Below are 13,892 nucleotides of genomic sequence, written 5' to 3'. Positions count from 1 at the left end.
CTGTCCAGGTCTTGTTGAAGCATTCTGTTTTGTCAGCCACTCCTCTCAGCTTTATATCATTAGCAAACTTGGGGGGGTGGACTTTCTCTCTTCTTCCAGATCACAGATGAAGATATAAAAAACAAACTTTTCCCAAATCTTCCCAGACTTTTCCTATCAGTATCTGCTGAAATCCTCTCACCAAAACACAGAAATGAACTTTGAACAGCCTGGAAGGAAAACAATGGGCTGTCCCTACAATGAAATTTTGACACAGATTAGGAGCTTTTTAGCATGCAGGTTTTTTTTTTCCACATAGTATTCCTGGCTGAGTCACTGCTTATCTTGGAAATGGAGTATGTTGGCGATTCAGTTGTTGGGAACAGTCTCCATACAAAAATAACCTGCTACTGCTCTTCAGAGAGACACTATGAAAAAAAAAAATATGCCAGTGTTATGTAGAAACACAATTTCTAGTGGCTGGTGGGCGAACATCTGCACTCCACATGTTCTTAGTCATAAAAATATCTGTCACCCATGTCCAGAGCCCCTGCAGAAACGTAGTGAAACATTGCCGCAGCACAGTATCCACTGGCAGGCTCATTTGATGTTTCACAAGATTGGTTTGTTCTTATAAATTTTGTCAAAATTGACCATTTGCTTCCAAACCATTTCTTTCCTGTCTGTAAAATGGGGGCACCGCCTCCTCAATCTAGCAGGGAAACGCTGCTAATGGAAGCGCGTTCATTTGTCTGACGCAGGCACGGTGAGCCTGGAGGGAGTAGGAGGAAATTACTTTCTCTGGGGCTGAAAAGATACGGTGACTGAGTATTAAACAAGGAGAATAAACAGAAGGAAAAAAAACAGAATAAACCTAAAAAAGAGCATGTCAAAAACTAACACACGGGTCCCAAACTGAGCATAGCACGGCGCCACCTGAGGGGAAGGGTCCGCCCCTCCCCCCACCCCAGAGGGCCCAACGGCCGCAAGGGGCCAGGCCTGCAAGGGGGCGGGGCTCCCAGCCTTCCTCCTGACGTCCGGCTCAGACAATGGGCGAAACGGCCCTTCAGCACCGGAAGTGAATGGTCTCAGTATCGTCGCACATTCCTCCGCGCCGGAAGTGGAGGCGGTCCCCTTCCCCCCTCGACCCCAGTTCCCCTCCCCCGGCCGCCCCCGGCGCCGCGTAGCACGATTTCTCTAGAAGCGTCGGGCCGAGCGCTTTCCTTCTCGGTTCCTCCGGAGCAGCGTCCCCGCGAGCGGGCGGGAGCGGCAGGTGGCCGTTCCCACAGTGCTGGTGGCCGCCTGGAGACTAGTGCGGCGGAGGGACTATTTTTCGGGTCGGAAGACAACAACTGCTCCCGCTTCCGGGGGAGGGCTGAAAGAGACCGCGTAACTTCCGGACGAGCTGGAACGCGAGCCAGAGGGGCTCGGCGCGGGGGGAGGTAGCCCCGGGGGACGGGGCGACGACACCCGGCAGGAGCCGCCCCGCGTGCCAGGAGGCCGCGCCGCCCCCCCTGCCCCGCCCCAGCTTGCCCTGCCCGGCCCTGCCCTGCCTCTGCCTTGCTCCGGCCGCCCGAGGATGCGCCTCGGCCGCCTGCCCTGCCCCACCGGCCGCCCCTGAGGGCCGCCCCTCTGTGCCCGTGCCTCGGTGCGCTCCCCGCCCCCCTCCCGCGCCCCGCTGTCGGCAGCGCCTTCCCCCCTTCGGCCATGGCGGGGGGCGGCGGGTCGCGCTACGCGGCCGAGTTCGTGCCCCCGCCCGAGTGCCCCGTATTTGAGCCCAGCTGGGAGGAGTTCAGCGACCCGCTCGGTTTCATCGGCCGCATCCGCGGCTTGGCCGAGAAAACCGGCATCTGCAAGATCCGGCCCCCCAAGGTACCGCCCGCCTGGCGCGGGGGCAGGGCGGGATGCGGCCGCAGCCGGGGCCCGGGGAAGCCGGCAGCTCTGGGGCGCGGCGGGTGGTTGGAGCTGAAGGGCTCTGTCCCTGGGCGGCCCCCGGGGGTCGGGAGCCCCTTCCTTCTCTCCTCGAGTGTTTCCGGCCGAGTTTGCGGTACTCGCTGCGGTTGGGACCCCCCTGGGACTGTTCAGTTCCCGTGCCCCGGTTGCTGGGGTTCCGTTTGTCCCCCTTCCTCAGGCTACGCTAGTGGCGCAGAGACCCTGCGAGGCGGTCCTTGAGCTTAGAAGTGGTTTTGGAGCGGGTGAGAAGCCTGTAGGCACGGTCAGGGCCGGGGCTTGACGCTCCTCTTGGTGTAATAACCAACAAGCTGCAGTGCGTTGTAGCTGAAAGTAGGCATTTGCATTGCAGGGAGGGGGAGGAGGAAGGACATGCCTTGTAAAGGGGCCATTGTTTGTAAACAGCCTTCAGACTGTTGGTGGAAGCATGGCCAGTCCGGTTGTGCGCAGGAGTTAAGTGTTTGTGTTAGCAGGTTAGAAGGTCGGAGCTGAACACCCCTTTCTGCACCAGGCACCAAGTGTTTTATGATGCCTTGCTCTGTGACCATTCAGACAAGAACATCAAGCAGTGTAGGAGCTCAGAGCCTCCTTGGTAATTAAGTATGAACAAACCTATAAAATAGGAGAGTGAAAAATAGCAAAAGAGAGAGAAAAAGAACATGAAAACAAGGAGCTAAGAGTAGCCTGGATATGGCGACTGCCAGTTAGATTCAGTGATCCTTCCTTTCCTGACCCGCAGGGTTGCTGGAATCTTTTTAGGTGGTTTAATGTCATGGTGAAATCTTGACCTCCATGAGGCTGCCCTTTCTAAAATAAGTAGGATGGCTTAGATTGGGGGAGAAGTCGCAAGAAACCGATCCAGATCTGATTCATTGAGAGCACCTAGAACTTTCCTAGCCACTGAAGGCTGCAGTGTTTCTCTGTGATTGTTTGGCCACTGGTGTTGCAAGGCCTTGCCAGATGTGTGCCTCAGGTTGGTTTTCGGTCTGCAAGAAAGGACTGAAAGACACCTGGTGCTAACCTTGCTGATTCGCAATCCTTTTCCATTATTAGAATCTGTAAATATTTTGCAGTTGTGCTTCAGGCCTTCAGATGCTGCAGCCATTCATACACCAAATGTGTTGCTTTTTTTTTGTCCATCTGTAATGTTGTGTCCTTACTCTGTTGTATTTACTGCCTGGCAGACTACCTACTGCAATTTTAAGATTTCTTAAGAGGTTCTAAAAAACTGATCTGTACTTGTTTTGATGTCATAATATGGTTTAGAGAGAGGAGATGGATCTGGGAGGCATGTGTGGTTGGATCTGTGTGATTGAACCAAGTACAGACTGCTCAGAAAGTCATTATTTAAGACTGCATTTCTGTTGAAGTGTTGGTCTCCTAACTGCTGTTGTTATCTTTATTGAAATATGAACGTAGGCAAACAGGGACAAGTTACATGCGTAATATTGTGTGTTATTTGGTGTTTATCGCTGTTGATAGTGACAGTTTTGCAATGTGCAGGAAATACAGAACTTTCCGTCTTTGAATAAATGCCGGCACGATGTCTCTCTCAAGTGAGAGCCCAGTAAGAGATGGGGCATACTGAAATGCACCAAGCCTTATTTTCTGGTTTATTTCTGACTTTGTGAAGGCTTCTTTCATCTGACTGAAATGTTGTAAGAACATTTTAGAAGCATGATAATAGCATAAAACTGGAAAATATGACAGATCCTGCTGAAACTCATTTAGTAGGGGGAGCTTGAATGAGCAAGTTGCTCAAACCTTTTGTGTGTTTTTCAGTGAAGTTTCTCGAGACACTGAAATGTCTTTCTGTCTCTCCTTAGGATTGGCAGCCTCCGTTTGCCTGTGAAGTACAAAGTTTTCGTTTCACTCCACGAATTCAGCGCCTGAATGAACTGGAGGTGAGCCTTTCCACTGTTGATACAGTTTTGTGTTTACACTGAAAGCTGTAGTTCTCCTTACTTGAAATTTACATCTTGTCAGGTTTCTGTGTGGGGAGACTTCAGAAACCTGTAGACCGCATCGGTGTTTATACGTGGCAGTGGCAGACTCCATAGAAAATAACTCTCAGTGGCTTTGAGAAAAGTCTGGTTTTATTTTATTACCCCAAATAACCACAAGAGTCTTTCACGTTCAACTGGAAATGTCTAAAATGAATGCCAAATGCCATGTTGCATAGTAAGAGCAGCCAGTGTCTGGCCTTCAGAGCTCTGCAGGCCATGATTTATTTATTTTTCTTAAAATATTTACTGCTGTTTTGGAGCCTCTGGTTACCTTATAGCCAGCTATCCCAGTAATGCCTCTTAAGCATTAAAATGAGGTTGCTTTGTATTTTATAAGACTAGCTATGGTTGGCTAATTTTGTTTCAAAAATGTAGGGGAGGTTTCTTGAAAACACTGTGAGTAATATTCTGTCCTGGCTTTTCCTTTTCCCTACAGCATTTCTCAAAGCCTTGCACTGTTCCTATACCAAAATGTCATATGTCGTTTGACTTATAAATGGGTCCCCTTATGGAAAGGGATTTGAGTACTCCAAAAATACTCAAGGGAAGAGCTGCTTTTGTATAGTTAAGGCATATAGAAAAGCTGTTTATAACCCTCCTGTTTCCTCCCACAGTTTTTATTAATTGCTCTTGTGTTTCTCCTCCTTGGAATTCTGACTTTAAGTGAACATTTTAGTCTGAAAATGTGAAATTTTTAGGTAAAAGTTTTGGCTTATGGGATTTCAAATATGGAGAACAAAAGCATATACAATTTTATGTTTATAAACATCTGTCTTTTTACTAAATATTCCTTTTTTTTTTTTTAATCTTTTATTTTACATACTGAATTGTGCCTTAAAAATATAAACAGTAGAAAGCTTGTGATGTTTTTTTGTCAGGTCTGAAAAGTATTGTCGTAATTTTTTGGGGATGTATGCATTCGTCTTCTCTTATTGATTGCAGGCAATGACAAGAGTGAAGCTGGACTTCTTGGACCAGTTAGCAAAATTTTGGGAACTTCAGGGATCCAATTTAAAAATTCCTGTGGTGGAGAGAAAAATACTGGATCTCTATGGTCTGAGCAAGGTGAGTAAGCAAGTATGGCAGTGCTTGGTCAGGCAGAGACTTCATTTTTCATTTGAGCCTGAGAAGCCAAGCAACATGGTGGGCTTGTTTTACAGCATCAGTCTCATAAATATGGAGATGAAATGAAAATGGGGAAAAAATTAGAGTGGAAAAAAACCTTACAAATTGCAAGGTTGCGTTAGATGTGTCTGTCACAGTTACTTCAGCTGGCTTTAGTTGAGTCATATCCAGCACACCTGAGTTGCTTGAACATCCTGATGTTAGCTGTTTGAATTCAAGTTGTCCTCTTTTATGTATGGCAGAGCTGTAGGAGTTGAGATGTTCCCTGAGAAGCGTGCATTTCAGCTCCTCACCTAGCAATTCTGTAATAAATTGCAGTAATTGCTCCCTTCTGTCTCCCGGCACAGATTTTCCATGTGACGTAAACATGCATCTTTGGGACTTTATATTGTCAACTTCTGGAATAATTATTTTAATCTGTTTCCAGTACAGGCTGTGCTTAGGGCTAGCTAAAATTTTATGTTGCTGTAGTCATCTCTGATGCGTCGTTTTTTCATATTTTCATGCAAATAAAAACTTCTGGGGTTTGCCACTAGCAAAATGTACATAGTTATAAACTTGTCTGCTAAAGAAAGGCTACTAATATAAATAGGTAGATTTGTTTGGCAAGGTGACAAATTGAGATATGGTAGTACTAACATTTTTGTGTTCAAGCGTTTGTTTCCACTCCCATATCAAGATTTCTTTCTCTTAAATCTTAACATTTTTACTTACCTTCTCTTAAAGATGAAATTACTCAGAAGTCATAGTTCTTTCAACTGTCTGAAGTTGCTGCTAGCATGCAGACAAGAGACAACAATGTCTTCCAATGTTTATTTTTGTGTGTACTGTGCTTTGCTGGGCTACACAAAACCATCATACTGGTTCTGGAAATGTCTGGGTCACTGTTATGAGCTAGAGTGTTTTAGTATGTTCCACACAGGGAGATGTATGCTGATTTTGTTAACTTATTCACTTCTCTGGCCGCAGTTCATATAAAGATAACTTCAGCAATCACATCTTCCTGGGCATGTAAAAAATAAGTTGAAGTTTAGGAATAGCTTTGTTGAAACTGATTTTATCTTTGCTGTAAGTATGAGAAAAGTAATGATCAAGAGTATCATTGTATTATGAGTGCAACTCTCTCTAATAATGAAAAGAAACAGAATTAAGTAATGTGTTTGTCACTGTCACAGACATTTGAGCTTACTGCAGCCTGAGAAATAAATTGTAAGTTTCGCTCCAGTAACCGTTGTTTTTTTGCTTTGAGGTTTTCAACTGTCTATGAAATGTTAAACATGAAATTTGATCGTATGTAAAGACATGAAATGCAAAACCATGCTGTAGTAGAAATGGTATTAGTAATATAATAATGTGAATTAAATTACAATCCATTTGGGTTTTAAACTACTTGGTGAAACCATATGAAGGGAGTGGAGGCAGTGGAAATGTGGCCAGTGTTTCAGATCAAGCAAGTAGTCATTTTTCTTTCTGTTTTCTTGCATGTAAGTAACGGTTCTGTATGTAAACTGCTAGATTCAAAACAATTGACTCCAGGTGTAAAAAGTGAATAAGTTAAATGGAAGGTTAATTCAATTTCCTCTCTTTGTACAGTAGTCTCTCTGCTGTTTGGGGTTTTCTGAGAGTTTTTGTAACTCTGAAGTCCAAAACTCCCTTCTATGTGGGGTCTGTTAGAATTGGCTTCGCTGCTGGCCAGACTTGTGTTTTGCATCAGAGTGTGAGTCTGGTGAGAGTTAACTTTTCCGTTTGCTCTGATGGTGGGTTTGTATTCTTTCCAGCTTGTCAGAAATCTTAACTGTTGAGTTCCTCCTGTCTAGAACAGAATGCAGACTGTGTTTACGAGGGAAGTTGTAATAATAAATATAATAATTAGGGAGGTTAATTGTTTAATTATGGTACTAGTCCTTCAGGAAACAAAAAGCAAACTCAGTTTTCTGCCGTTCTTTAGTAGAACCTTTTAGCATTTGATTGCTGTAGTTGATTTATGATTTATGTGGGGTGGTAAGAGCAGTTCAAAGCCCTTAACTTTTTGTGTGTGTGTGTTTCAGATTGTTGCTGGCAAAGGAGGTTTTGAGGTAGTCACTAAAGAGAAGAAATGGTCTAAAGTGGCAAGTCGGCTTGGCTACCTGCCAGGAAAAGGCACAGGATCATTACTGAAGTCTCATTATGAACGGATCTTATACCCCTATGAGCTTTTCCAGTCTGGGGTCAGCCTAATGGTGAGACACTTCTCTTTCAGGATATGAGGATGGGGTCCAAACTGCACGTGGCTGCTCGTTGCTGCATGCAAAAGTAGAACTTAGGTTCTGTGCTTTTAGAGCTATGTAGACAAATGTGTACCCACCCTAATACTTACAATACTGTCAGTTCTTGACAGGATAGTAGCAGAAGCTGTAATGTGACCTTGTGTTGTAATTTTTTCTCAGCAATTTCTTTATAAGACCAAGCCCAGCCCTATTAAGGAAAGCACCATGAGACAAGGACACCTTCCACTTGATCAGGTTGCCTGAAGCTCCATCCAGCGCTTCCAGAAATGGGGCATCCGCAGCTTCTCAAGGCAACCTGTTCTAATACTTCACCACCCTTGTTGCAAAGATATTCTTTCTTATATTTAATTTAAATCTAGCTTTTTTTTCTTATTTTGAAACCGTTATCCCTTGTCTTCTCACTAAATTGCCTGATAAAATCTGTTTATCTTTCTTGTAGGTTCCCTTTAAGTAAGGCTAGACAGTTCCCACACCCAGGGTGCCTGGATTAATCAACCCCTTGTCCAAATTGTGTATGTAACAGTGCTGTGTGACTTCAGTCATTGGCTTATTTTTCAGTAAAGAGTGGTTTACAGGCTGTAGAATGATCAGCACTACCTGACCAGTCAACTCGGTGTTCTGTGCTTTGATGTTCTAGGGCATCCAGAAGCCTAACTTGGACCTTAAGGAAAAAGTGGAGGCTGAGGACCTCAGCTCAGATGCCCAGACTTCACCAAAGCAAGGTTCAAGAATGAATGTTGTGCTGAAGAGAACCAGACGTGTCAAGTCCCAGGTACCCCTATTTCTTGGTTATTGCAGGGAATCCTTATTCCTTGTACCAGCAAAGCAATACTGGGAGTGCAACAGTCTTTGGTTGTGGAAGCCTGCTCAAAAGCACCACAAAAAATAAATCTTTACTTACATAAAATGTGGAGGAAGATGTCTCTCTGAGACTTCACTTGTGGCAGATGTGCTGTTTAAAAACTTCTAAAAGCTGCTTTTTGTTTTTTACACTTAGCCTGTGTACTTTGGTAGAGAACATAATTGAAAACTATGTGTTCACTATATTTAGTGAAAACTAAATGGTTCAGCTCTAGTGGCTCTCTGCTGACCTTTTGATAGAGCGTAAGTGAAAGGTGGATTTACCTTTAGAACAAATTCTTATTGCTTCATGTCATTCTATATTTGTTTTTAAACACTGTGAAGCAAAGTAGTTAAAATTCTGTTGTTTTTTTTTTCAATACATTTTGCTTGTTGACTGAGTTTATAAAGGGCACTTAATCTCCTCTTTGCCTCTGATGTCATGACTGATTCAGACTAAATTGTCCCTTTTGATCTGTTCTCTTTACTAACAGAAGCTGACTTGGCATTATTTATTGCAGCCACATAGCAATGCATCAGTCACATAAGCTGTCCCTGGCTTTCCAATTCTGTTGTTAGTGAGGTGTCCAAAAAAAAAAAAACCAACTTGAGAAATTCTGCAGTTCCTGCAGCAGTTATTCACTGTGTGGAATTCTGCTTTGAACCAATATTGAGAGTCAGTGCCAGTGTGACTGCTTTCCTCCTTCATGGTGTAGAAGTGTCACTGTCTAATTAAGATCCATAAGATTTTTTTCCGACACTTCTTTGTTTAGAGTAACTCTTCTCATTGGAAGAGTCACTGTGTGGTACTTCTGACACAACATAGCTGCTTAATTTCATCTAAAGATGCTGCATTTTCAAAACGAGAGAGGTGATTTCACGTGAATGATCTGCAAAAAGTTAATGCATATGTATTTAAATACTTTCTAGAAGACCTATACTCACATTATCTTTTAAGCAATTTAGTTATTAAAATAGCTGAACTTCAATAAAGGAAGAACTCAGCCTATTCACATAGCCAGAGAAGTATTTCTAGGCTGTGTTGGAAGCTATGTATAAATCTGTAACTGTGTTTAGAAATAGGGATTTGTCCTCAGGATCCCCAAACTGCAGAAGTGAAAGATCTGGAGAATGCTGAAAAATTGTCCCAGATTTCAGTACCTTGTTATTATAGACAGGACTCTGCTTATTGTTTGAAGTACACATCTGGAATTGTACCAGAAAATTACGTCTTCCTTAGAACACAGGTAATAGGCAAATAATGTAAAAACAAACAAACAAAAAACAACCCAACCTGCTAAATAAATGTCATTCTGCTCTAGCTGCTGTATCTCAGTGATTGTGTTGTTTGCTGAGTTGCCCAATGCCTGGTTAGTGAACATAGCTAATTACACTGAACACTGCATCTCAGGAGATTTTTTCCAGAGTTAAATGCATTTTTCAAAATGATTCACATCTTATTTCTGCACCTGAGAATGGGAGATACATAAGAAATGGTGAAGATGGTAACTGGAGATTACTGAAGTAAACCCAGATCCTCAGAAGAAGCTGACATTTTAGAAAAGCGAATGTTTTCATTTTTAAAGTTACAAAATAAGCGAAGGAAAATAGGGAATGAGAATTCTCCTTTGTGAAACAAGGACTTTTTATTTCCAAGAGACAGAATAGTTTGGTTATGAGATATTCTCCTTAAAAAAAAGAAAGATTAATTTTCTATTCCTTTCTTACAAAGAAAACTCTGAAATAGAATGGAGGAGGGTAACTGAAGTACTTGTGGGCAACAATAACAAAAAGAGAAATGGAATGAATTTAGGTTACGAAAAGAGATAATCTTTAAAGTCGGGTTAAATTCTTTGTTAGGAAAAAAAGGAATGTCTTTGCAAATGATCTTTTAGGATGTATTTTAACTGACAAGGGAATTTATCTAATGAGGTTACATCCTAACAGTTTCTCATAAAGTAGCACGGTGCTGGAAGAAAACTATAAAGAAGTGCTGTCTTTTCAATGGAGATCAATTTGGTTAAATAAAAAGCATATTAACGTCTAGATAAGTTTCTAAAAAAGTGAAAAGGATTATGGGTAATGTCTGCTTTCAGTATGCTGCTACAAACGTGGATGGTTTTAGAATGGCAATTAAGAAAATAAAATTCCATTTTTTAACTTGGAAAAAAAAGAAAGGCAATAATTCTGTGAAATGATAGAACTCTTGTGGATGCTGATGTGCCCACTGCACACAAATACTTGAACTCTTGATTGTAACCACTTTCATCGTATCATAGAATTGTAGACTGGCTTAAGCTGGAAAGGACCTTAAAGCCCATCCAGTTCCAACCCCCTGCCGTGGGCAGGGCTGCCACCCAACAGCTCAGCTGCCCAAGGCCCCATCCAGCCTGGCCCAAAGTGCCTCCAGGGATGTGAGCTTCTTATAAATGATTTTCCTTACAAAAGGAAAGCATTTGAGTTGTATTTTCTGTTGAGAAGGTAAAAAAACAAAGATCTCCCTAAATCTTTAGGAAGAAGAATAGAATTTCGGTATAATCAAGTTTGGTTTTGCTTTTTTTTGTTATGTAAGCAACAAAACAAAACTAAGAATGTGGAGTCTTGTGCTATTAACTGTGGAAAAAATGGAATGCTTTCACAGTTTTTGAGTTGGGTGTTTATGTGCTGTTTTGGACCATACCCCAGAGAATCCAACTGAGGCTTCTGAATGATTTTCTTTCACAACTTAAGCTATCAGACAGCCTTGCAGTATTTGTGAGTTTTATACAGAAAGCTGATTTTTTTTAATACATTTCTCTTTCAACCTGCTTTGTTGTTGTTTTTGCCTGAGTGTGAATACATTACATCCATTTTGCTTTAGTTGAATCCAAATAAATCTGAGCAGTGGAGTTATGAAAACATATTTAGGGAATGCGCTTTTAAACAAAGCTGTAAATCAAAGAGGGGTTGTTGCATGTTTGTCATTTAATTCAGTAAATATGATAGTCAAACTATTTTTCCAAATATTACTGAGAAAATTGTTTTAGATCACAATAGCAGGAGGGAAATTGTGAAGATCATTAATAAATGTTACTGAGGTAATGGAAAATTGCCCAGTGGAAACGTAATGTGAGTTGATTCTGTCAACTTCTGTTAGTTGTGAAAATGGAAAAACTTTTAATGAGTTTCAGATGGAAATAGAATGACTCCAAAGTCTGCAGGTTGTGAGCTTTCCTGTTCAGTGAAAATGTGATGGTGATCCTCTGTGGCTTGTTAGCCAAGAAGTGAAGAGTTTAGGGGGAAAAAAATCACCAGTTGGGATGTAATTTCAGACTGAACTTCAACAATCGGTAACATGTCTAAACTGAAAATAGTAACATCATAGAATTCATAAATATCAGAAATTAGAGTATCAACGTGAGTAGCTGTGCAAAGATGCAGGTTAGCATCCTGTACACAGCTCAGTGAGAGCAGAGACTCTAAATATCACTGAGAAATTCATGAGTAGTAATAACTAGGAGATTAGGTCTTTTGGAGTGTTCTTCTGGCAAGAAGAAAACCAACTGATTTAAGCTGAATAAATGGAAGTAATCAGCTTTTAACTTTGTTAAAAGTGCTTTTGAGTATCCTATTTTTAAACACTTTTTAGGAAAAGGTTTTTTTTTGTGGTGTTCTGGAGGGAATTTATATCATACCTTATTTATCAGGGTGTATTTCTGTGGATAACAGATGAAATATCCTCAGTAATTATGTAAAGGAAACCAGTTCAGAATTAGCTAGCTGCCTTCTAAATTGATGTACTTGCTGAGATCTGAACTGAATTCAATGAGTTTCAGGAGGAAGTCTGAATGGTGGGAGTACAGTGGCTTAGTATACTAGTGTTAGAAAGTGTTTTCAGTGTGTAAGGAGGCAATGTAAAATCCAAAAGATGGTTGCATTGAAGCTCTGAAAAACCAAACATGGAAGTTCTTTTTGCTGTTAGGCTAGCAGCTACAATGTGGGGAAATGAGATAGGTCAGTAATGGGAAATGGGAAGAATACTGAAATAAAATGCTTTGGCAAACAGCTGAACACTGCAGAGCTCTGGAGATGTCACCTAATTGAATGGGTCTTCTGTTCTGTGATTTTTGAGGTTGCAGGGGCACAAAGAGTAGCTGTAATCTCAGAGTTACACTCATAACATGTCATCATAAATAAATCTGGGAAATAGTTTCAAATTCATTAGTGTCAATTTATGTGTCTACTCAAGAAAGTGTGTGTGTTAACTTCCAAGCACCTCATGCTATCAGGACAGAGGAAAATATTACTGTGACATTCTTCTTGTTTTGTTATCCTAAATGTTAATGCTAGGTTTTGCTGTAGAGGTGACTTGCTGTAGTTAGTCTGTGTTACTAAGTACTTATTTGTCTTTCATTCCATTTGCTTTTGATTGTTGGCTCTAGGAAATGAGAATCATGTCTTTTCCCACCTGTTTCCTTTCTTTTGATGAGCTGACGTTGGGTACTATGGGAAAGTGAAATGCAAATGATGTTGAGAGTTGGAGCAGAAGTATTGTTAGTTTGTGCTGATCTGGCCTTCTTTTTATTCTTAGGTGGAGGCAGGAGAAATGAGTAGAAATACTGAACTAAAGAAGCTGCAGATCTTTGGAGCTGGACCCAAGATGATGGGTCTGTCACTGGGAGCAAAGGATAAAGAGGGTAATTAAATCTCAGGCTCATTGCTTTGTAAAGTAATAAGGCTATTAAATCTTTTAGCATGACTCTAGAGGCAACATTAAAAAAGAAGGTAAGGTGTTGTAACTGGAAATAGAAAGTAAATATTTTAGGTTTTAATTCATGAGAGATTTTCGGGGTGCTTCATGTAACTTGGCATAGTTGCAACTTTTTATGTACTGTATTGTAACCATAACAGTTATGCAGCTGTTGCCTGAACTGTGGCTGGAAGGAAAAACAGGACTTTTTTTTTTTTTTTTTTTTTACAATTTTGAAGCTAATCCTACTAGCTGAGTAAGCTAATTCTCTCTGTTCTTTGAGGCAATTGGGATGACCTGTGAGGATATATGAAATATGTTTTCCTAATTCCTATTTATTTTAGAATGATTGGGTACAGCAAGGCATTTTACCGTTTGCTGGGTGGCCATGTACTTTCAGATATTAAAGACAGGTTACCAAACTGGACCTCTTTGTTGTTTTTGCAAGTTGCATCTATCTTTGTATGTTATTAATAACACTTAACTTTATTTTCCTTAAAGATGAAGTGACACGAAGACGCAAAGGAAACAGATCAGAAGCATTTGGAATGCAGATGAGGCAGCGCAAAGGAACTCTTTCTGTCAACTTTGTAAGTGTGATTAGCTTGCTATGGTTTCTGATAAGAAATTCATTGATTTACTAAGGTGTTTTTTTTTTTCCAAAACAAAGAAGAGTGAACAGTGTTTTATAAAATATTGTATAGCTTTTAATTCAGGCAGGAAGGGTATTACAATGTAAAGGTTCTTGATGATTATAGGTTTAAAGACTTGCTTTGCCATGTACTTCTTGCATGTCTTCCGTAGCTTGCTTTCCATTTGAGCTCCTCTTTGTAGAGCAATAATATATATGAGATGCTCCAGTACTTCAGCTTTTTGATTATAGCAATATCAGCTTTCATCTTCATCCTTGCTGTTCTGAGTTTAAACTAGTCATTGTATCATGAAATTGAGTTGGAAGGAACCCTTAAAGGTCATCTGGTCCTGCCCCACTCAATG

General features: G+C 41.3%; 1 protein-coding gene across 2 annotated transcripts in view; it reads left to right on the top strand.

Annotated features, from left to right (window-relative positions):
- The first annotated feature begins 1,675 nt into the window (after window positions 1-1,675).
- The window catches only part of KDM5A (lysine demethylase 5A), a 50,605-nt gene continuing 38,388 nt past the window's right edge, over window positions 1,676-13,892 (top strand). For both annotated transcript variants that reach the window (XM_042837730.1, XM_042837729.1), the window contains exons 1-7: window positions 1,676-1,851; window positions 3,756-3,833; window positions 4,878-5,000; window positions 7,109-7,279; window positions 7,965-8,099; window positions 12,738-12,843; window positions 13,398-13,486. In XM_042837730.1, coding sequence (XP_042693664.1) covers window positions 1,687-1,851; window positions 3,756-3,833; window positions 4,878-5,000; window positions 7,109-7,279; window positions 7,965-8,099; window positions 12,738-12,843; window positions 13,398-13,486 — 867 coding nt within the window. In that variant the 5' untranslated portion in view covers window positions 1,676-1,686. The remainder of the gene's footprint in view (window positions 1,852-3,755; window positions 3,834-4,877; window positions 5,001-7,108; window positions 7,280-7,964; window positions 8,100-12,737; window positions 12,844-13,397; window positions 13,487-13,892) is intronic.

Source organism: Centrocercus urophasianus, unplaced genomic scaffold (genome assembly GCF_019232065.1).
Source record: "Centrocercus urophasianus isolate 14NV4802_14NV808 unplaced genomic scaffold, USGS_Curo_1.0 seq_73, whole genome shotgun sequence".
In the NCBI taxonomy this organism is placed as follows: Eukaryota; Metazoa; Chordata; class Aves; order Galliformes; family Phasianidae; genus Centrocercus; species Centrocercus urophasianus.
This window is presented reverse-complemented; position numbering and strand designations above follow the sequence as displayed.